The sequence below is a fragment of the Photinus pyralis genome, unplaced genomic scaffold (assembly GCF_008802855.1).
Source record: "Photinus pyralis isolate 1611_PpyrPB1 unplaced genomic scaffold, Ppyr1.3 Ppyr1.4_LG3b, whole genome shotgun sequence".
Classification (NCBI taxonomy): domain Eukaryota; kingdom Metazoa; phylum Arthropoda; class Insecta; order Coleoptera; family Lampyridae; genus Photinus; species Photinus pyralis.
Window position 1 is genome coordinate 18246408 of NW_022170510.1, and position 24223 is coordinate 18270630.

At 35.1% G+C, this 24223-nt stretch overlaps 2 protein-coding genes across 9 annotated transcripts in view; both read right to left on the reverse strand.

Moving 5' to 3' along the window:
- Nucleotides 1-328: 328 nt before the first annotated feature.
- LOC116166988 (fatty-acid amide hydrolase 2-like) lies at nucleotides 329-10376 on the reverse strand. 5 transcript variants are annotated; one of them, XM_031482219.1, is made up of 9 exons: nucleotides 9524-10376; nucleotides 9378-9465; nucleotides 9202-9323; nucleotides 4223-4348; nucleotides 3911-4095; nucleotides 3419-3856; nucleotides 2969-3373; nucleotides 626-1063; nucleotides 329-570 (listed from the first exon to the last, which is right to left on the reverse strand). In XM_031482219.1, the coding sequence occupies exons 5-9, from the start codon at nucleotides 4085-4087 to the stop codon at nucleotides 484-486; spliced, it is 1545 nt and encodes a 514-aa protein (XP_031338079.1). In that variant the 5' UTR covers nucleotides 4088-4095; nucleotides 4223-4348; nucleotides 9202-9323; nucleotides 9378-9465; nucleotides 9524-10376; the 3' UTR covers nucleotides 329-483. The 5 variants fall into 5 exon arrangements, with proteins under 5 accessions (XP_031338079.1, XP_031338078.1, XP_031338076.1 ...); XM_031482218.1 differs by having other exon boundaries at nucleotides 4195-4348; nucleotides 9524-10375; XM_031482216.1 differs by lacking the exon at nucleotides 4223-4348 and having other exon boundaries at nucleotides 9524-10375.
- A 3811-nt stretch (nucleotides 10377-14187) lies between these two features.
- Nucleotides 14188-24223, reverse strand: part of LOC116167507 (fatty-acid amide hydrolase 2-B-like) — a 68949-nt gene continuing 58913 nt past the window's right edge. The window contains exons 2-11 of one of the 4 annotated variants that reach the window (XM_031482904.1): nucleotides 23964-24151; nucleotides 23883-23914; nucleotides 19981-20095; nucleotides 19895-19933; nucleotides 15994-16179; nucleotides 15505-15942; nucleotides 15185-15457; nucleotides 14988-15131; nucleotides 14507-14938; nucleotides 14188-14459 (exon numbers count right to left, since the gene is read on the reverse strand). In XM_031482904.1, the coding sequence (XP_031338764.1) occupies nucleotides 14361-14459; nucleotides 14507-14938; nucleotides 14988-15131; nucleotides 15185-15457; nucleotides 15505-15942; nucleotides 15994-16179; nucleotides 19895-19933; nucleotides 19981-20095; nucleotides 23883-23893 (1737 nt within the window). In that variant the 5' untranslated portion in view covers nucleotides 23894-23914; nucleotides 23964-24151 and the 3' untranslated portion in view covers nucleotides 14188-14360. Of the gene's footprint in view, nucleotides 14460-14506; nucleotides 14939-14987; nucleotides 15132-15184; nucleotides 15458-15504; nucleotides 15943-15993; nucleotides 16180-16752; nucleotides 17233-19894; nucleotides 19934-19980; nucleotides 20096-23882; nucleotides 23915-23963; nucleotides 24152-24223 lie in introns of those variants that run through there. The other 3 variants (XM_031482906.1, XM_031482905.1, XM_031482907.1) reach the window with 3 other exon arrangements.

The following is a 24223-nucleotide window of genomic DNA, read 5'->3' on the forward strand; positions in this document are numbered from 1 at the left end:
CAAATTTTTTGCTATCCTCTCCTTTTCCGGCGAAAACGCGAAAAAACCCAATCCTGCAACTTAAATTGTTAATAACAAAAAACTGACCAAGAATTCGGCCTGGTAGGTACTCTTGAAATTCGGATTCAGCGACCCAAAAGTATGACATAAAAAAATACGCCCATGGTACAGAGGGCACCTTGAAAAAATACACAAGTGCCACCAGCACCCGGTCTAATGGGGTGCAAAGTGGATCTGGTGCACAGGGCGCTTTGTATTTTCTTAGTTGCTTGTTGTTATTATAAAATCCTCGGCTGTTGAGTTGGATACCGGAAAAAATATTATTAAGTAACAAAGAAATATAAATTTCCTTTATTTATCAATGTATAACAGTATAAGTAACATAGGTATAACAAAGGAAAACAACATTTTGTTCTTCCCTGAACAGGCGAAAGTCAGTACAATTTTCCACTATGGCGAATAAACGTTTTCTGCTGTTTCGTTTTATGGAGCTACCCACCCACCAAATACCTTTTCAATTTCTTCTGCAACCGCTATAGTTAATCGATCATTATTTGCTACAGCTGCAATCTGAAATACACACATGTAGTAGCCGAAGAACGCAACTCAAAAGTGTTGCTATTACTTGTACGCCAACAGGTAAACCGTTCGAATTTAATCCAAGAGTGCAGTTGGTAACAGGGAACCCAAGACAATTGAACAATCCCAAAAAACTGTAATTCACACAATTGCCGTACATCCTACCGTGAAAACGGGCACTTGTTGGATGACATGGATAAATAAGCACTCCATCATTTCCAAGCACAGCTGTTAGATCGCATCTTAACTTATTTAGAACATTGTCATATTGACATTGTACAGTATTTGGTATAAACACCGTGTACAAACGCTTCAAAATTTGTAAGACTACCAGTACAAAAACTTTACGTGATCTGCCTGTTAGGTATCCAAACAACTCCTTTAACCAGTCTTTTCCGTCGTTTTCCAATAAGTCTTCTACCTCAAAGGATAGCATTTTTAAAAATGGCAACTCGGCAGTATATTTAAAGTCATCCAAATGGATCTAGAATAAACAAAACAGGATTACTCGGAAGTTATCTAATATCGTGCTAATATTAATGGATAAAATAATTAAAAAAATACTTGATGTTAGGGCTATACCAAGCAAGCTCTGCTATTTCTCCTGATTCAGGAACCGGGATCGAGATACTGAAGTTGTGTAATTATGGTCACACGACACGAAGTCGAGTGACAGTAAATTGCAATTTTTAATTGCGCGGTAAGTAATTGACCATGGCATATCCTTTCAAAACAATGCAACCGCTATTCTTCAAGACTACATGTTACCTGTTTAGGTGTTACAAAAATGAAACAGCTTAAATATTATTTTTCTATTTCGGTGTTACAATGAGATTTTTGTGCAACTGTTTTCGGCAAAAACAGTGTTTCAATGAGTTCCATTGTAACATTGTTTTTGGTAACTTTTCATTTCAAGTTGGCAGTTTGCCAAGACGTCAACGTCAAATCATCAGATGTGAAATCAAATTACATACGTAAAATTTATTTGTTTTCCTTGATTTTTGGTACACGAAGAACTTAATACATTCCAAATCAGCAGTTTACACATCCACCATAAATAAATTTATCTACGAGTAAAAAATTACACATTCACGGAATTTAACGTTTCCAAATGTCAGTGTTGTATTTATCTACGCTGCCAACTTAAAATTTGTCAACGTAAATGGTGTTGCCAACTTAAGACATATTAATTCTAAAGTTTCCTGTAGTTTTTGATAATTACTTTTTAATTAAATTAAAGCCCCGAAATAGAAAAAATAGTTTGAAAAACGCGTGTTACAATGCTTTATTGTAATACTCTTATCTTGTGGACACTCGTGGCTCCGCTTCGCTAAGCCACTCGTGCCACAAGATAATCGTATTACAATAGGTCACATTGTAACACTTGTCTTCCAATATACTATTGTGGCGTGCATTGGTAAGGAGTAAGGACATAGAAAACGTTGTGAAAGTTTGTCGAGAGTGTGGTAAAACTGAACACTGTTCATCAAAATGCCACTTTGACTAGGAAATGCCTAATGAAAATTTGGCAGAAGTTGGCGCGTTAAACGAAAGTCTTATAAATGGAATATCAACATCAGGTAAACTAAAATGCGATTAGATGCAATTCGACCATAGTTCGAAAATAGCACAATTACACCAACTTCGGCCCTACGTGATTTTGTGAAAAAATATTACATTTTTCAAAAATAGTTAAGCTTTTGTATACATTATGTTTCACAAAAAAATATGCAACATTTTTAGAACAAACCACTATTACAATAAAATATAGTGTTCCATTTAAAATAACAAAGTTGTGTCTCATAGGTACCCCTTTTTTGACGCACCATTAGCATACAAAATTGCTAAGGCGGTTCAAACATTGTAACAGAAAAGGCTGAACGATTTCGCTCCTCAGAGATGCTATTTGTGGTCAAAAGTCAACCGCACTTACGGTCGCAGGTGTAATTAAAGAAAAAACGTTCGGAATGGGTGGAAAAGGAAGGAGAAGACAGAACGTTCCTGTTACGTTATTAAATTATAGCAAAGAGTATATAACTCTTTGATTATAGCTAGAAAAGAATAAGAATTCAATTGGATCGCTCCTAGCATACGAAGAAATTGTTCTCCCTCCAAAAATTACGCATACGGCAAAAATCCTGTCGACATGTCATAGTCTTTTAGTGAAATCCGTCCTATCACGAAAAGCCTAGTCATATTTTGAAAATTGTGGTACAGTGTACTTTCTAGGACTAAAATCGGAACAAAAATAAGACATGAACAACGAATTCGCATGGTATTATTATAAAGCACAACCGTTGTCTTTGAATACTTTCCTTAACTTTTTGTCATTTGTTTAGTATAGAAGCGTACCTATGAGTTTAAAACCTAATTTGCATATTATACTCACCTTCTTAACAGAGCCGGGGTTTGAAGATTCTATGTAGGTGATCAATTTTTGTATAGCAATGTGCGTATGTTTGTCTAATCTTGAATACAATGTCGAGTGATTGTAATCCATGTAATAATACTTTACGTTTCGCAGATCCACCGAGGTATGCAGTTTTAACCTTTTTTCCGTAATAACATCCAATATTAATGACAAATCACTAGCGTATCTTGCCATAGGACCCAAAGTAAACACTTTTTTCCATTCTTGCACATCGGAGGCAGTTGGGTAATGCCCTTCAATTGAGGTGGAGTAGGGGCTAGATTTATGACCCCACACTCCACAAAAATGAGCAGGTAAACGCAAAGAGCCGTATATATCGGAACCTAAACCTATCAAAGAAGCACCAGCCCCGAGCAATGCTGCCTACAATTTTAGATTAATCTTCAATCACATTATCAGTAATCTTACCTCGCCACCGGACGATCCACCAGTTGTCCGTCTATGATCATAAGGGTTACGAGTCAGACCAGTTACGTTATTGAAAGTTTCAAAATTGGCACTCAATTCCGGTGTATTCGAGACTAATAACGGAATTGCACCAGCATCCTTGCATAACTTTACTATGGGTGCATCACGTGTTGCTCTTCTCCCACCAATAAATACTTTTCCCGATGTATAACTCGAGTCTTTCATGGAAATACTCTCTTTTACTGTCAGCGGTAAACCCAACAAGGGGTACTTTTCCAACAATTCTTTGGAATCCATGTCTGACTTGGATATTATTTCATCAAAGTGTTTGGCTTTTGCAATGGCTTCATCAAATTTATCTTCAACAACTGCATTTAGTAAAGGGTTTACTTGATTAATTCGTGCAATGTAGGCCTTTATTACATCTTCACATAAAATCTGAGGAAACGGTTGCGTTAGGAACTGTTACCTATGGAGTACCTACTCACTTACCTCTTTATTACTAATCATTTGGAGCAGCCGTCGTGCAGAATACAGTAGAATCTTGTTGGTAATTCGCGGAACCTTCTTCTTAGTTTTGAAATAGTATGGCACTGATAGTAAACATTCCATTGCGTTCATCAACTTGACACTAATGTATATTACAGTTTTAATAATTACGTTCAACATGATTTATCCTAGAAGAATGGATGGCGTTAATACAAGTAATAGAATATGACTAGACGTGAATAGTGAAAATTATTGTCGGTATTTATGAGTGCACTAATAATACCTACCTCATTATAGAGTAATATAATTGGTTACCGTTATTTCCTGTGGGAGGACCAATCTCTTGGTTACTACTATCGTAGATATACGAATCGGTAAACTTCATAGGTAAATAGTAGAAATCGGTTGAGTTATAAAGACTTACAGGAACTGTTTGAATTGCTATAAAAGGAAGTAGGTATACATCCTTATTTCTTCCCCACCTTGATGTGCATTATTACAGCAAAAAGTTTCTCGCTCGTGTTGTTAAATCAGTTAAGATATAATTGCAATATGTTTATAATTACTTATTATAATTACGAGTACATTGTGCAGCAATGGAATTCTGTGAAACGTATAGGTAATGATACTGTAATCAACTAAAAATACAACTTTTACGTGATTAACTTTTTAACCACAAACTGAGATAAAGTAGCACCTAAACAACCAAATAAACGCACGAACATATTGAATTTTAATTTTTGTTAAACGTAGCCCTAACTCAACAGATAATTCTGCTATGTACTGACTGAAATTGCGCCAATAATAGTAAATTTCAGTGCACGTCAGTCCGTCGAAAATAAAGTATGTAGGTACCTACTTACATAAATAGAAGTACCAAGTAAAGCCCCAGCACTTACGGATTCTTAATTTTTTCCTTATTCACTGACATGAAATTATGGAAACAACGGTTTTATCTACATGTTTCTGTTTAAATTTCAACCGCTTTATTTCCTCCCTTGTGAACTCATCTATAGATGAATAATTGCAATTTCCACGCCCCCAGCGCAATAAGGTTTTTATCAATTGTAGGTACACTACTTATCAATCTTAGGGTTGCGCTTGCAATTACATAATTACTTAAACCGAGGCCTACGATACTTACAGGCCGGAGCGCTCGAAAAAGTCACGTGACGTTAGGAGTCATATGAAATACATTACGGCTTATGGAAAATCCGTGCGCGGCTCCACTATTTATTTTTTTACTCCGGATCCGTTCAACATAGAGCCACGAAATTTCAATGAGAGCTTGTCATTAGTACACACAATCAAATTATGGTGTTCGTTAATTTTTAATAACACAAAAAATAATTAATTTTTAGGTTTAAAGTATTGAATATAAAACGATGTTAGTAAATCCGCGTTTTTCTATCTTTACATCATCATATTACTTTTTCTAGGAACTATATCATTATAATCCTTTCGGTGTCTTAAACTAGAATGATATCCGCCTCCAATTATGCGTATATGATGCCTAATCTGATATTAGTATAGTTTTAACAGGCCCTACAAAATCGCGCATTTATTATCCGCGCAGAGAAAAATTCAACATGCGAGAAACTTTTTTGTTATTGCTATAATTGTATCACATATATCGAATGAATTGTGACCAAAGGACACAAAAATGTTCTTCAGCAGGAATTTCTAAGAAATAGTCTCTTGTTTCCTTTTTTCAGCAGCTGAAGTAAATAGCGCGATTTCAGAATAAGTGAACGCGCAAAGGAATTATTATGTTTCAAATAATTGTTAGTAATCCATTTTCAAATTGTGTTTGTGAGATTCAAGAGGAGTATTTTGCATCAAAGATTTTGTTTCGTCGTGTAATTTAGCAGAAGATGAGGCGATGTTAAATATAAGTATTGAAATATTCTAAGATTTAGAAAACGACACAACAGTTACTTCTGAAAACGAAAAAAAAACGGCACTGCCTATTCCTTACAATCTGTACTTTTTACTAAAACTGCTGTAAGTTGGATAGAAAATGCTATTTTTTAAAACTTCCTTATTCAAAAGGTTATTTTTATTTATTCATAGAATGAAGATGAAAGCCTACGATACTTACCAGGCCTCTTAGGCGGACAATGCAAATTTCCCATTTCACTTTAACACGAGAAGGTATAACTAAAATACTTTATGTACTGCAAAATTCATATTAACGAACATATAAGATATACTCCATACTTTTGACTGATAATATCTTTAATTTTATAGTTTAATGTAAATTTGAATCTCACAAAAACAATTTGAAAATGGATTACTAACAATTATTATTTGAAACATAATAATTCCTTTGCGCGTTCACTTATTCTTGAAATCGCGCTATTTACTTCAGCTGCTGAAAAAAAGGAAACAAGAGACCATTTCTTAAAAATTCCTTCTGAAGAACATTTTTGTGTCCTTTGGCCACAATTCATTCGTATATGTGATACAATTATAGTAATAACAAAAAAGTTTCTCGCATGGTGAATTTTTCTCTGCGCGGATAATAAATGCGCGATTTTGTAGGGCCTTTTAAAACTATACTAATATCAGATTAGGCATCATATACGCATTATTGGAGGCGCATATCATTCTAGTTTAAGACACCGAAAGGATTATAATGATATAGTTCCTAGAAAAAGAAATATGATGATGTAAAGACAGAAAAACGCGGATATACTAACATCGTTTTATCTGCAATACTTTAAACCTAAAAATTTATTATTTTTAGTGTTATTAAAAATTAACGAACACCATAATTTGATTGTGTGTACTATTGACAAGCTCTCATTGAAATTTCGTGGTTCTATGTTGAACGGATCAGGAGTAAAAAAATAAATAGTGGAGCCGCGCACGGATTTTCCATAAGCCGTAATGTATTTCATATGAGTTATGACTCCTAACGTCACGTGACTTTTTCGAGCGCTCCGGCCTGTAAGTATCGTAGGCCTCGCTTAAACCCATTGGTGATTATCAAAGTACACTAGGTATTCATGTATTTATTGCGGCCAGTATACACTTCAAATCACGAGTCCCTTGGTCCTGCGTTATTGATTTGTGAATATGGTCAGACAAGTTTTTTTTATCGATTTCGCACACTTGATAGTTGTTACAGCGTTTTAGCGTATGTCTTCATATGTCTAATATTGATACAGAAATCGATGACGCAAGGCCACGGACTCCTGATTTCAAGCGTACATTATTTTCTTCAATCTTTGAAGGCACCACAAATTTTCATTGAAATCTTGTTTCTCATGAGGGGGCCTAAGTTTGTAGGAAGACGTAGAGCCCTCTCTAGCTGAAATTAAGCATTCTCTCTAATATAACAATATCGACATGGTTCGCATCGGCTAGATTCTTTTGACGTGTGAAGGCGGTCTTGTAAATATTCAAATATTCAAAACGTACGTTCAGTAGTAGACAATGAGGGAGTTATTGCTATTTCAAATATTAAATTGCAACTGTTCGATGAATGAATCAGGCTGTTGGGTGTTTGACGATGCATCGCTATCTGGCCATAGATATATTTGTTTTGATTGACATTGGATCAACATCAAACGAAGCGGGTGCAGCCGTAAATAGATATCCGACGAATCAACTGGGAACTCTGCAGAAAGAACCTAAAGGTCGATCTCGAAAACCGTCTCGCGGCAATCAATAACTCGGCGGAACTGGAAGTCATGGGATCAAACCTTTGCATGACCATCAAAGGTGCCTATGAGGCTAGCTGTGACACTAAAGAAAGGAGAACCTCAAATAAAGTACAGTGGTGGCACTCTCTCGAGTGCGGGCACAGATAAGGAAGCTTTTTAATAAACTACAGTTTATTAATATATATCTTATCGACGTAAAACATGAACTCGATGGGTAAAAATGAATAAAAATCCTATTTTAAAATAAATCCCATAAATTGGTCTACAACATGTATACCAACATCCTACCAATACCAAATTTATCCTTTTAAAGCGCCTTAAACGTAAATATGTTGTCTGCGGGTAAATTAGAGTAATTTAGAGAAATTTATACTGGCTGGAGTTATGGCGAAAATTACTGCGGTTTTGCTCCGTTAAAAGTACCTATATCCAAAATAGCAGCTTCCTTAGGGGTTTTTAGCAAACTATCAGTACCGTATACAAATGTCCCAAACGCCATTTATGCGGACACTTATCCCTAAAAAAGGAACTAGTCCGTAAGTCAGGTAGGTGATGTAACATGCCTCTTCATGTCAGGTTTCCCGATCGGGATGTATCAAAGTGAATTCGGTTATATTGTGCATCTAACTGCTTATGGTTATAGGGGGCTGGTTCCTGCTTTATGCGAGCACGTGGTGTGTAGGTGGCTTAGATTAAAGCACGAAAAGCAGCTGGTACCAACATTAAACTTCTCGTTGAGTAATTATTATTCAAGAACAAATACTTGAGTTTCAATTTTTTGGTAGAAATCAATCATTTTTGGAGTCTATCCTTCGATGCAACCCTTGCTCAACTCTTAATAGCAAATTGATGATTGTTTAAATGATAAGCTACGATCTGGGTAATTAATACCTTTGATTATAGCATTTTAAAAATGACAAAAGCTTCAATCCGTAATTAAATGAAACCCCATGTCAATTGTTGGCATAAAATGCAATTTGTTAATTAAGGAACTAGGTAACCTAATTATTTCTAATGGTGTCTTCCATTTGCTTTGTTTCTGTGCTACTCTATTTTAAAAAAAATTGGCAAACGACCGCAAACATTTTAACTTGAAATCCTACAAGACAACATATGAATTAGGGTCCCTATCCTCTGGGAAGTAGGTACGAGTCTAGGACAAGGTGGGTCAATGCATATCTATTATAACATTCTAGATTTATACTTGAATATACCTCGTATTTCTCTGCAATAGACTACGAAGGTAATACGTATTAGAATGTCATCATATAGAAATAGAAGTAATACATTTTTCTAACGAGCGTCCACAGTAAGAAAAATGTTATGGTGGTCGGTACTCAACCAAGCCAGCGTATACGAAAAGAATATGAGAGCGGACACAACTATAAGCATACAATAAAAAATTAAAACGTTATCTAACTGCCCACATTTAATTAGAATCAGTCCACTATCTCTAATAGTTTAAGTAGAGTGCACCTCCGATCAGTTTAAAAATAGCGAATTTAACAACAATAGCCTTTCAATGTGCGTTATCTACCATTATCTACGTTTTTGCATATACTGTATGTACTTACTTATGATAATAAAGTTTAGAATAACTAAATAACAGTCGTGAGTACTTACCTATATATTGATACTTGTTTAGTTTCTTAAATAAATATTAATTTTGGTATTGTTATTGTACGTGTCGGCACCGCACAGGATGGTATAGTACCTACTGCTCGTAAGTTACATGAGGAGGGTTCCTAAATTTACTAACTTAGCATTGAACTATATAATCCCTATACGATACAACTTACCTTTGAGTAAGGATCCCATGTTCGTACAAATTTTGCACAATGAAGGTTTAATCGACGAAGTTAATCCAGTAACTGCAGTAGGTACTAACTAAAAACAAAGGCGTAACCATACATACATTCGAATGAGGTGTCATATACTGATTTACCTACGTCAAACTGTACCAAAATTGAAGGCCTGTCCATTAGGAAAATACGAAGTAATTAAAACAATTCGCAACATCATTACAATTATGTCAATTGGATTGAGGTTTCCCAATTATAGAAAAACAACTTTAAAAAACCGGCAACTTGGTATAATTCAAAACAGTTTACAAAGTGAAGGACAACCTTTTAAGTAGAACATTCGTTTAATTTTCATTACTTCGGCTGTCTGATGTACGTCATTATTTAGTTAATTGAATCACAGAAGTCATAAAATCTCTGCATGGGTTTACTTGAGACTAATATTATTTTTTGCGACGAGCTAGAGTTGTTGTAGGAATTCATTTTGAAAGGTTTGGTACCATATAATTATGATAAGCATTACGTTCACCTTTGACCACTGTTGATTGTATTTTAATTAGTATACAGCTCCTTATACTGCCATTACCTATACGACTTGTTAGAATCTAGCCAGCAAATAATTGTAATACCTAATTTATAAAGTTTGGTAAATTGTAGAAAAATTCACTTGGGACCTAAAGTAATTTTTAACTTCTGTAGTGCATAGATAACGCATCCGAAGTCGATAATTTCGCCATTTGACTCCGTAGGTATATACTAGTCGAAGAAAAGTTTAATACAAATTTAATTCTTCAACAGGTGACACCACCCCCAATCGGATAATTTAAGTCGAGAAAAAGACACGTCTGGCCTAGTAGATAAGTAGTACGTTAGGTTGCGTTGCCAAAATCAGGGTATTATTAATATACCATACAGAAATGTCAAACGAAAAAGCAATAGCATAAATAATAGCGCAAATTTCCACCGTTCCTCTAATCCAAAATAAACAAGTATAAATTGCGCACAACTTTTGTGCAGATAAAAAGCATTTTTTTAACCCGAAATAGCTTTTGTTTTGATGTCATCAATGGATATATTTCTTGCAGTCGTCTCAATAGCCCTTTGTGAGTACCCTCTTCCGACAATCCAATGTTGAGGTATAAGGGAATATACGCGATCACGATAAGAGGTGGAGGAAGAGGGCTATGGTTGGTAGAAATGAATTCCTTTCGTTGAGATCTTTAATTAGAATATAAAGAGAGATAAAATTAATTCTTTAAAAATGCGCTAAAAATTCGATACAATTGAATACCGAACGATCCTCGAGATCTTCGCACATACATCATTTTTACAACACACCTTAAGAGATTGATTCTTTCCCACCAGATCAGCATAGCTTGTAAATCAAATTTTTGAATCGGCATTAGTTTATTCGAGGTCCGTATATACGAAATTTCATTTAAATATCTGAACAAATAAAGAAATTGAAATTGCGCATGCGCAAAACAATTTTATTTTTATTCGAGGTGCTTACATACAAAATTTCAAGCAATTCGGTTCATAACTAACGAAGATATCTACAAATCGGATTGCGCATGCGCAAAATAATTTTTTACCATCAGTTTTACTTTTATGTGAGGTGCCTCCAAAATTTCATTTAAATATCTTAACTAGATAAAAAATTGGAATTCCGCAAATACAAAGGCTGGGTTGCGCATGCGCAATTTTTAAAAAATTCTTTTGAATAGTTACCTGAGATTTAGGGAATATTTACTAACACAGAAAACCGGACATTAATATGTTCTTTGTAAGAAGAATTATAAAAGAAACATTTTTTTGGAGGTTTGGGCAGTTTTTGGGCTTTAACTTTTTGGTCCGTTAGTCTACGTAGCCGAAAAACAATAGCGACCTTTCTTACATCCTAAAGAACATATGTATCAATTTTCAAAGCGATCGGATAGACGGACAGACAGACGGACAGACAGACAGACAGACAGCATTACAAAATTATAAACGATCTCGAGGATCATTAATAAAACTCATTTTCTACAGGAGGGGTTTCCAACCCCTCTAAATATAACTAAGCCGTTACATAATGGAACTTAAAAATATGAAATCAACCGCAATAGATAATTTTAACTCGTGCGTAAGTGTGTTGTACCACATATTAACAATTCGTAACCAACAAATCAGCAAGTCTTTAGCAGATGGACCTTTCCCGAGCATTTTCAAGACTTCATAAAAAAGGAAATGAGAAGCTTGTAGAGGAATACACATTTATAATTTATTTTATTTATTATTTGTTTGTTTGTTAGAAAAAGTAGCTGCGAGAAAAATGATAAATTTTTCGAACAATATGCAATCATAAGAATCGTTCAATATGGCTTTTTTTTTTAAAGAAAAATCTACCTCTCCAGGTTTTTTACCTACACTATATAATCATTCGAAAATAAGGGAATAAATGGTTGGGAATGTTTTGGGACTGACCGACTGGACGGAAAATCCGACGTGTCAGCGGATCTCACTCGTCCATGGTAAACACTAAATATTAGCATAGTGTAAATTTTCCAAATATTACGGGGATCCTTTTCGATATCTATAGATAGCCAGCATTCGTCTTGGGGCACCCTTCATTATATGTACTATTAACGATCCTCAGGATCGTTTGTAATTTAGCTGTCTATCTGCCCGTGTGCACAATAACTTTGTTTAGAACCGTCTAATCGCTTTGGAAATTGGGACATACCGCATACCGGGTGGATATTTTAAAACCGAACAGAGGTAATTAGCATGGGAAAAACTTTTTTTGCAGATCGTTGTTCCACATGTTAAGTTAGAGGGTTCATAATGACACCAATCGAAAGAAGATTTTTTTCCATCTAATGATATGCGAAGTAGTTCATTTTCAAGTCTATTTCCCATTATTTTATAAAAAATTCGGCAATAAATCCAATTAGCAAAAATTATGTTAAGCCATGGAAATTTCCTCAAGAATTGAAATAGGTTTTGACACAGACGGAATGGGACCCTCATTAAAATATCGCGTACTAGAGTAACTATTTCCGCTGTAAACGTACGATGACGTTTTACAAAAAAATTAATGCCAGTTGTCATAAACTGATTGACTTTTGAATAACGTTTGAATCTGCTTTTTGTCTTACTAGTCATGATTTTGGTAAGTGGATTTATTGCCGAATTTTTGATAAAATTGTGAGAAATACACCTGAAAATAAACTAATTCGTATATTATTAGATGAGGAAAAAAATCTTCTTTCGATCGGTGTTATTATAAACTCTTTAAGTTAACAAGGGGACCAACTATCTACAAAAAATCTTTTTCCCATGTTAATTCCTTATGTTCGATTTGGAATATTCACCATACGTATGTCACCTTAAGCAAAATTAACGACATTAAATAATTTTTAAACAAAATCACATTGGCTTCAAATTCAAATACCATGATCGAAATTGTGTCCAATCTCAAATTAATGCTCACATTTACGCCGCCGCTTTTCGACAAGGATTAGACTTTTTCTTTAAAAGTCATAGCCAACCGATGTCCAAAAAAGCAAAAGCTTGTGACTTTTGATGTACTCGTCGGTCTCAAAAATGCTGCTTTTTTTGGATTCTATACCCCCCAGAAAGTCATTTTTCGACAGAATTTATAAGTACTTTTACTACTTTACCAAAAAACGTTTTTTTATATAGATTTTGGCATACGTTATTACGATCCGTCCGTGTGAGGGACGAGATCTGGACACTGAACAGTGGAAAGCTCGTCTTTATAATAAAATCCCATCCAATTTTAAAAATTATTAACAACTCATTAATTGTCTAGTTTGATAGATGTAAGTCCCTCAGTGCAGTAAGAAATGTTTTTTACCTAATCACTTCGGAATGATGCCAAAATTTTGTCAAAATTTCCAATTTTCACCAATTTCGTTGTGGAAACGGCAAAACACATTGACTTGATTCAGGGAAATTAGATTTTGTATAGTCTTCCTGACGTACTCCATTTGTACCACACCGAAATCTTTATTGATTGGCAAAGCAAAATATTTATCTATTTAATAATTTCTACAATTTGGACAATTTAGTTGAGAAAGCAGCAAAAAGGGCTACTACAAGAGGTAAGGATAAGATACTAACCTCCGTATTGCAAAATGCGCCATTGTAGTACGCGCATGTGTTTTCAATACTTGTTTCTTACTATTTGATGTATTCCATTTGGTTGATACATAGCGTAGGTACAATAGAAATAAGTACACAATTAATGATGGCATGTACGTAAAAAATTAGACGAGTTTACACAAGTTTCCTGATTGGGTCATAAGGAAAAGTAACACTTTTCCCTTAAAAAATAATACGTATTTCATAGTACAATGACTTTCATGGGCACAGCGTACCAGACAAAAAATTTCTCATATTATGTTAATTTTTTCTTTATAATTAACCTACCATGCGAACAGTTACCTTGGTTGGAATCTGCTTTGTAAGAGCAATTACTTATCTACCTACTTATAGTAAGATCCCCTATGTATGCTAAGTGTTTACACACATTACTTATTTACATATTTACTATACCAATTTCCATAAATTTACCCGATATTGCACGGGCTAGTTTTCGTTTAGTTCGCTATAAAATTTTCTGTCGAAGAGAAGCAACCCACAAAGCAAAAAGGTCCGAAGATTGTGTTTTAAGTTAATTTAGATCTCCTGCGGAAGAAGGGAAACCTATGGCACCGCTTCTCCTGACAAGTTTTACAACATCCGCATCTTGGGTCTGCCACCACTGGAAATGAAGTGCTGTGGATCTTGGCAACGTATGTGCTAATACCAAGTAGTTTGTTTTTAATACGAAATACAATATGTTTACAAGTTTTTGAGTCTAAAAAGAAGTACCAAAGCAACAGCTATAATGATATGGATACAAAATATAATACATTAGTACAACATGGTTAAAGTCATATTGACGTGGTGATTACTTGCATACAAAACCATTTATTCAGAAAAAGGAGGCGGTATCCATCCTCCAAATAATTTGTCGATTTCCTCTGCTACTCGCAGTGTTAACCTATCATTACATGTGGCCGAAATTACCTGAAACATTATGCAATTCCTCAATTCCCAGTTCATTGCCTACTTACTTGAACCCCTAAGGGCAGACCAGCCGAATTTAAGCCGACTGGGCACTGTGTCGCAGGTAAACCTAGTATGTTGATTATCGCAGTGTATCCATAGTCATAAAGTTTACTAGTAACTCCGCCATGAAAGTTTGCTGCAGTTGGATGCGTTGGAAGTAACAAGACGCCATTGGAACCCAATGTATCTTGTAGCTGGTTCCTTATCGTATTTACGTGTTCGTCACTATTGTCTGTTGAACCTAAACACCTGTACACGCAATTCAGTATTCCTAAACACGTGTGTGTAAAGGTAATATGTGATTTTCCAATCAAATGTAAAAGTAACTCCTTAAAATAGTTTCCCGAATAGTTTTCCAGAATATCCTCAACACCTTTGATACTTCCAAGTTTTTCCATGTAAAGAAAAGAGTACCCTCCTGTCTTTGGTAGTTTAATCTACAAAATACTTATCGTTATTAAATAAAAGCATTCGTATATTGGTTACCAGTTCAGGCTTACACATACAAGTACACTCTAGATGTTTTACAATTTTGTTAATAGCGAATAAGATTTCCGGTTCCGGTTTTCGACAGAAACGAAACACACTATAATCTTTCAAAAAGCACACCTTAACGTTTTTTAAATCGACCTTTCAGAAAAACGAATGGTAACTTACGGTATTACAAAAATGGTTCAACTCACCGGGCTATTTAGGGAGATAGCAGATTTGGAATTTTTTTCGACTATGATATTGAAAAGTAGAGGTAAGTCGGTGTAGTACCGAGTTAGTGGCCCAAAGGTAAACATGCTTTTGAAAGTGGCATCTTCTGACGTAGGAATGTGGCCTCGTGTAGACACTATTTCGCGTGAAAATTTGTGACCCCATATACCGCAGAAACATGCGGGTAACCTTACTGAACCTATAAGATCCGAACCAATTCCGATTAGAGATGCACCGGAAGATATAAGTGCCGCCTATGTAAGTGAAGGTAAGTGTTGTTCTATTCACCAATCGAGCATACCTCCCCTCCAGAAGAACCTCCTGCTGTTCTTCTGGTGTCGTAAGGATTATACGTGGTACCACTGATCTTGTTGTAGGTTTCAAGGCTTACGCAGTACTCCGGTGTAGTTGATACTAGTAATACTATGGCACCGCTTATCCTGAGAAGTTTTACAACATCCGCATCTTCTGTGGCTTTAACACCCTTTAAACCCGTAGCGCCCCCGGTGTTACTTAAGTTCTCCACTGCTATGCTTTCTTTAATAGTTATTGGTACACCCAGTAAGGGAGAATTATTTTTTACTTCATTTAAATTCAGATTGGTTGCCATCAGTGATATGTCTACGAGTTTAGCTTCCTGAATGGCAATTTCAAACCTATCTTCCATGACCGCATTCAATATGGGATTTACGTTTTTCACTCGTGAAATGTAGGCTCTCACAACAGATTCGCTGCTAATCTAAAAGTTAAATGGACTTATGCTTATTCCTTATAGCTTACCATCAGTTACCTTCCGATTTCGAATTTCCTCACTCAGTTGACTCGCCGTTTTTAATAATAATGGATTGGTAATTGTGGGACATCGTTTTGGCTTTTTGAAGTAAAATTTTATAAAATAAAACTGGCAAAATATTTTCAATATCTTAAGTAGCAGGGCAAGTGCCAGAAATGAACCCTTTTTCACGAATGATGTCATCTGTAACAAGAAACATTTACGCATTGCTGAGCATACTGGAAAACGATGTAGGTAAAATGTGTTTCTGTTGTAGGTAACAATATGCAAATTGCATCACAAATGAATGCAGAGGTAATAGGCAATATTATCCACCATCTTAGTGTAATTCTATTCTTTACACTATGCCACCATTAATAATTATTAATCATTACAGAATTCGGGGGTGTACTGCTATTGTTGATTCATTGTTGGTGAATTTGATAAGCCATTTTATAATAGTCTTATCATAGTGTAAAGAATAGAATTCTTTACACTAAGGTCTTATACTTGATCTGAACCATTGAATAAAAAATTCTGAACTGAATAAGGCCCGGTGCACATGAGCTGTAACTGCTGTAAGTACCTAATCGGGACGCCGTCCCCATTTAGTTTGTAACTATTGTGCACCGGGCCTAAAGTAGGTATTATCGGTATTCGTCAATTTTTCACATCCGTACAAAAATGCTGAATCATTCATTTAGTCTTTGGCCTTGCTAATATAATAGGTAAAATAAAATGCAAATACATATGTCCTTTTACGAAAGTAAAACTTACCTTTTCAAATTTTCATTCTCGCTGATAGAAAATATACTGGAAGTAAGTTGATGGGAAAAAGCAATAGGCACGCGTATATTAAACGCACTTTGACTGTGTATCTGTTTCCATGCCCCTGGACATGTTTATAACGTGCAAATTACTAATACCTTATAACTACTCGTATAAAAGGTATAAATTAAAAATGAACGGACAAGTTTTTATTGTGCAACGTAATAAAGTAAAAATAACTTTAGGATGTATAAATAAATAGGTACTTCTGAATATTTTGTGAGAAGATTTGAGTTTTCTGTATTGCGGCCTTGCCCTATAGAAACCAAAAATTGGAACTGGATAATTAATTAATTAAAATTGCGGAATCGTTAAATATGTAAGGCCAACTTAGTTAATTGGAAGATAATTTTATAATATTCCTCAAAAGGTTTACTGTATGTAGCGAATCTAAATCTGTTCATATATTTTATTTTTCATTTGCCTATTATATGTCAATATCTGTCATATGTGATATATGAAGCAGTCTATTACGCCCAAGGGCATAATGAGAGGGCATAATGGATTGTCATCTCATTATGCCCTCAAACGACCTGTCAAATATATTGACGGAGTTGTATTACGTAATAAAAAAGATGCTACTTGATACGTATGAAGCATTTTAATGTTGGGAAAACATTAATCATTACATTTGTATATTGGAAATGCATTCTTTGGGACGATGAAAAATAAAATGTTGTATGCACCTCAGGCATTACACAATATGTATTAGAAACGTCAATTCTTAAATGTCAATACCTACTAACTCACAAGATTGGCCTTATTTCGAATAGTTTCTGGAACTTCTTTGGATGGTTTCAAATACCATTAACAATTTCGAACCACGCATACTTGATCAAACATAATGAATTGTTTTGTAAACGAATATAGCTTTTTGCAACCATAGCCAACTTGTAACTTTATCAGCAACATAGTTTTTCATTTAGCTGGATGTAACACAAATGCAGTAATGGTCTATGTTGTCATAGCTGTGTAACTATTGGTTCCTACCAAACAAAATCAAAGAATCACAAATATCTACTTTTTCCCAATTTGACAAACCCGCCCATATTAAATTTGCTTGGTAGTGTACCGACCGCAAAATTATCACAAATATTTAAAAAAACTTTAAAACTTTTAGCGGATAAGAGCAGATAATAGTTATTTATGGTATAAGTGTGTTATATTACAAATAAGTCACGCGAGAAAAAAGTAAGCCCACGAGGCCGTCAGGCCGAGTGGGGTTATTTTCTCAAGTGACTTATTTGTAATTAACACACGTGCACCATACAAAACTTTATCCAACACCTCCTCACGCTGGTTTAAAACGTGGAAATCTTAAAAACTGCGTGTTCCGCGAAAAGCTAGAGTGCATGGAATACAAAAGCAATAATTCGTTGCTATGGGGAATAATAAACAACAAAAAATTTAGTCAGAAAATTTATATGGATTTACTTATGGTTCCTGTACTTTATCTTGCTAGTGAGTTATTTTACGTCCATAACTCATTAGTGGGTTATATTATACCTTACTCGTTGTTTTACAGCTACACTACATTTTTAAAATACATTTAGATTCTTCGTCAAGCAAAGATAGGCTTGCTATACATGGTGTTTTTTTGGAGATTTAGTTAAACGTTTCTGGGAAACTAGGTAGGTTTTTGAAAATTTTGTACTTAGGGCTAACTCTGAAGGCCGAATCGATGTAAAATGTTTTAAATGGTCGCCGCACTTCCGAAAATACCGGAAGTAGCTAGTCACTTCGTTATTTTAAATGGCAACCCCTATTTTTTAATGTATTTTTGGATTCTACATGAAATTTCAGTTCTTTTGATACCCACAAGTCGATATCTACCTTTTATGGTTTTTAAGTTATGTTACGTTCCTTTTTCTCTTTTAGTTTTTATTTAGTTTTGCCGCCTTCGAAACCCCTTTAGAAGTTTTATTTTTGTGTTAATTTAGGTTAGGATTCATATTTAATTTTAAAATTAGGGATTTTCTTTTGAGATATATATATATAAGTTACGTTTGAAATTCCCCGTATTTTTTTCCTTATATCTATGATGCCGTTTTTACCCTCTTCCTATTTCTTTTGGTTCTTTAATCTTTTCCCTATGATTTTATGCCCACATATCTTTCACCCGCCTTTCTACGTTCTGTGTCGCTTCTTTGGTTTTCTCTGTACCGTCCTCTATCGTTTGTTTGTTGTATTACTTTTTCCCGCCTTACGTTTATTTTCCCGCCTTTTTGTTATTTCCGCTTAGTGTCCGTTACTTTTTGATTTTTCCCCAAATTTCGTCCTTGATTGCGTGATCGTCTTTTTTTTATTTTTTCCGGGGCCATTCCAATAAGTATCGTTCTGTTGTGCGTGCATGAGGTGCAGAAAATTTTTGATCCAAGCCTAATTGGGATTCAGCCTGTTTTTTTTGAGATCACCAGAAGCCCCGAGAAGTTTTATTATTGCGAGCCGCCCATATTTTGTGGATTTATCGATTTCTTAAATCACGCAGTTTAATTGTTCCACGATTATTTTTACAATCCTTCGGTGTGCGCTTCCCTTTCATCGTCTAATTGTCATTAAATCCCTGTCGTTCGTCGCACACCGGATGATTCTTCTTTAAGGCCTCCACCACCTTTGACCTTGGCCTTCCTTTTTGTAATTTACTGTACTGGTGTCTACCTACAATCTTCAACGCCAGCACTCCCTGAACGACCTTCTTCTCTACCGTCTCCTACTTTATAACGTTACCCTTAACATCGCCCGAGGGCCCAGCAATATAAACAACAAGTTATGTCACTCAACAAATTGTTTGTTATATTTCGCCCCCAATCATTCCCCATATAAAAAAAAGAATGCAATCAAAAGAAAGAAAGGTAACACAAGCAGTCAACAAGTATATTAAGCAGTCTGGTGATTATACTTTCCATCGATTGCTACCCGTTATGCAATAGTTCCTACCTAGCCCCATCCCTTTTTCCTCCCCTAGATTATTTTTTTCCCTCAAAAAATTCTTTTTATATTTTATTTTAAGTCCCAGGCGAAATTAAATAGTATGTTATGCTCCTCTTAATTAGTGTTTCGTATTTCTCCCCTTCTTTTTAGCCTTAGTTACCTCGATCACCAGAGGGCTACTTTCTAATTTTTGAGCTCCCTAACAGGGAAATAAAAGTTAGTGGCGCCTTAAATTTTACCTCTTACCAGCCTAGTTTCTCCGTGAGCAGCCGCAACCGTGGTTAGGGCTATTCGTTCTTTATTTCCCGATTTACTTTGTGCCCCCTTTAACTCACCGTCCTTGACCACGTTACACTTTTGGCTGAAAAAAATGGCGGATGCAGACGGTACCTTGATAATTGATTACTTGAAAGCGGTTGTAGTTATGGTAACCCATTTTTAGCAATGCATAGAGAAAATCTAGGGCTTCCTTTTGCGTGCTTAAAAAAAAAGTGAAATTGCGCACGATCGTCTATGGAGATCCAAATTTAAAAATTTTCATGACCATTTTCTTACTATTGCATTAGATAGAGAATCGAAATTGGCATATTTGGATATTACATGTTCTTATAGCTATCTTTAACAGTTTTTGTTATTCCCATTTCATGGAATTGATACCAATATTTTTTCCGGATTTTTTTTTAGTAATCATGGCGATGACAATCGAATTTTAAACAAATCAAGGAAAGGATTCTTTAATATCATTCTCTTTAATATATTCTTGATGTAACACAAATACAAGCAAGCGGCTCTGATCTTGGGTGACAGTTCGGATTATGTCAAACTATAAACACGCGTTTTTCGTCGACCTCTCGATAACAATATAAATTACTCCTTAGTGACGAGTACAATGATGAAGCTTATTAATCGTTAGCAACCATTAATGGTTAGCAACCAACCATTATACGTTAGCAACCATTAATCGTTAGCAACCATTTATACATAACAACCATTTTATTAAAGGGAAATGACAATTATATAACAATTCACTTTCGGCAACAGCTGAGAACTTCCATCCACCTAACCATTTTAATCTCGGTTTTAATGTAGTGAGATCAGCAGCCAGTATGGTCGCCAAACGATCTCAGCAAAGCATATCCTGATGTATGTATGTGTAGCTCCTCGGATAAGGTATTGTTAAGGTATTCAGTTACTTTACCTTCAACATTGAGTACGTCGACCACAGGGATGAACTTTTCCATATCTTTCACTGTTAATACACGTACTTTAGTACAGTTGCAAAAGAATTAATTACATTCTAATTTCACATACCTTTTCAAGGTAAAATGTCAACGTGACATTTTCGGAAATATCTCCTTTCAAATTCATTCTATTCCATCAATTGCCGAACTGATCGAAACCGTTCCAATAAGTTTCTTCTAATTTGAGTGAATATAATGTTAAAATCGCCTCCGCAGCAGAGCAAGCAACATAATCTTCCACTGCGATTACGAGGACTGACGGTACAGCATAAAACAACACATTACTATAGCAACAATAGCTGTAATTTAGTGAAAAATCGTCGGAGCTCATAATTTCGTTTGTAATTTCTTGTAGTTGAATTTAAAATTACCTACCCCAGCGAAGTCGACGAAAAAACGTTGTATGCAATTCATGTATAAATCGGCGATTATTGGTTCGTTCGAATTTAACATCTCACTCACCAATAAAACGCCTCATTTATACACTCATTGCATAAATAACTATTTTCGTTTTCTTAAATAATAAAGTATTGTAACGTAATTTATAAATTCGGGTTCGATTTATATCAATATTTATTAAACAAAACTAAAACACTATAAAATCCGTACAATTTATATCGATTATTTATATCACTCACTTCGCAATTTATATTTCCGCGCTCGATGTTTCATACGTACTCGATCTCGTTCGATACTAGACTGCCGCGATGTTCGGTCCGCAACCATTTATACACGCAAGCAATGTAAGTCCAGAACATTCGCGCAATTACCAGACACGCTGCAAACATCCCCACCATCGCGCGTCTAGAAAATTCCAGAGCGCCAAAGGCGACGTCATGTCTGGAGCGTTTCCGTTACAGTATTCTAAACTATCATTACCCTTGACTTGTTCTACGAATACTTCAGTGGCGACGAGGATAGTGAATCCTAAATAATTAATTAATAAGAAGACAACAAAGTGATCAGCTAACACAAACTTATATGAAAATACGATCAAATTATTCTAAAACCCTCTTTTCTTCAACACATGCTCAAAATGAAAGCCATCGTGTTGCAAACACAAATTCAATTCATTTCTTTAAATGTTCTCTGGTAGAGTTTGTATCACTTGTATCATGTCTCCTTTTGTTGTGGGAGGCCCCGACATAAACTGTGTCTTTTACATATCCCCACAAAAAGAAATCTAAGAGGGAAAGGTCTAGGGAACGAACAGGGCAAACGTTTGCCGATTCAATTCCCTGAAAAAATGTGTAAAAATTCCTAAATAATGCCTGCATTATGTGCAGGGACACCACCTTGTTAACATAGCAACATATTCCTGCAGAGGCGGATCTTCTGTTGCTGTTCAATAAAAATATTACGTAAAATTTCCAAATAACGTTCGGCATTCACATTTTCTTGATACACATGGAAACACAAAATCTTGGAGGTGCGAGTTATGGCGGCGATACATTCCGTTTAATGGAAGTGTTTTAGGGTTTTACTTTTATGGATGCACTAATATTTAAACCTAAAGCAATTTCCGCGTCTCTCAACCAATTAGTGGAATACGCCGTGAAATATCCAAGGACATTAACAATATTAACCTCATTTTCAACAATGGGTCTTGCTCTAGTTGGATAATTGTTTTGGGGGTAGGTACAAAGTTTCCAAAATTACTACAATTTCGTTCCGCTTTCCCCGTTCGTCGCGATTCCGTCTATTTGTCCATAAATAATTATTAAATTCCAAAAATCTTCATAGGTGAAACCACTGCGAGCCATTTTCCGATTATTGAAAAACTTATGTTAACCTATAACAGGTGACGGATTAGCGTCACTACACCTTTTCCACTTTTATTCGAGAAACTATCAAGTTAATTTGAGAAAGTATCAATTGTATTTGAGAATAGTAAAATGTATTTGAGAAAACAACAAATGTAGTTCAGAATAATGATTTGTATTTGAGAAGGCATCAAATGAATTTGAGAGTAGTAAATTGTATTCAAGAAATGGTAAAATTAAGCATTTGAGAATCAATAACAAAATCACATGTATAACATAAGCCTGATGCTGCTGCTGCTACTGTTGCGGGACTACATACAGTAGCGGAATTATAAAAATTTGATTCTTAATTATAATTCATTAGGAATAATATTACATTCTAAAATACAATAAAATTAAAAGATACTTTCTCAAATACAATTGACTATTCTCAAATACATTTGGTGTTTTCTCAAATCCAACTGACTATTCTCATCTACTTTGACGTTTTCTCAAATACAAGTAACAATTCTCAAATACAATTTACAACTTCTCGAATAAAAGTGGAAAAGGTGTAGATTTATTTATAATTCGATTGTTGTAAAATCATGACCAACTACTAAAAAGAAAATCCGGCAAATGATGGGAATAAGTCAAAAACTGTTAAAGATAGCTATGAGAACATGTAATATCAAAATGTGCCAATTTGGATTCTCTATCTAATGCAATAGTAAGAAAATGGTCATTTCATTAAAAAACTGAGTTTTTAGTCTTTGAAATGTTTTAAATTTGGATCTTCATAGATGCGGTCGTACGCAACTTAACTTTTTTTCAAACACTAAAAGAAAGCCCTGGATTACCATAACTACAACCGTTTTCAAGTAATCAATTATCAAGGTGCCGTCATGTTCTTCTCGTGTCGTAAGGATTGTACGTGGTACCACTGATCTGGTTGTGGGTTTCAAGGCTTAGACAGTACTCCGGTGTATTAACTTTTAAACCGGTAACATCGCCGGTGTTACTTAAGTTCTCTACTGCTATGCTTTCTTTAATAGTTATTGGTACACCCAGTAAGGGAGCATTAATTTTTACTTCATCTAAATTCAGATTGGGTGCCATTAGTGATATGTCTACGTTTTTAGCTTCCCGAATGGCAATTTCAAACCTATCTTCCATGACAACTGATTCGCTGCTAATCTAAAAATTAAATGGACTTTTTCTTATTGCTTATAGCTTACCAGTTTACCTTCCGATTTCGAATTTCCTCACTCAGTTGACTCGCCGTTTTTAATAATGATGGATTGGTAATTGGGAGACATCGTTTTGGATTTTTTAAGTATAAAATTTTATAAAATAATGCTGGTAAAATACGTTAAATATCTTAAGCAGCAGAGCAAGCACCAGAAATGCACCCTTTTTCACGAATGGTGTCATCTGTAACAAGAAACATTTACGCATTGGTGAGCATGTTAGAAAACGATCTACATACGTTTGTGTCTGTGGTAG

Excerpts from the sequence above, each read along its gene's own strand:
- LOC116166988 (XM_031482220.1), bottom strand. The coding sequence starts at position 4,087 with ATGTTGAACGTAATTATTAAAACTGTAATATACATTAGTGTCAAGTTG. Across the intron at positions 3,857-3,910 it reads AAATGATTAGTAATAAAGAG|ATTTTATGTGAAGATGTAAT; the intron begins GTAAGTGAGTAG and ends CCGTTTCCTCAG. Across the intron at positions 1,064-2,968 it reads ACCCCGGCTCTGTTAAGAAG|ATCCATTTGGATGACTTTAA; the intron begins GTGAGTATAATA and ends TGTTTATTCTAG.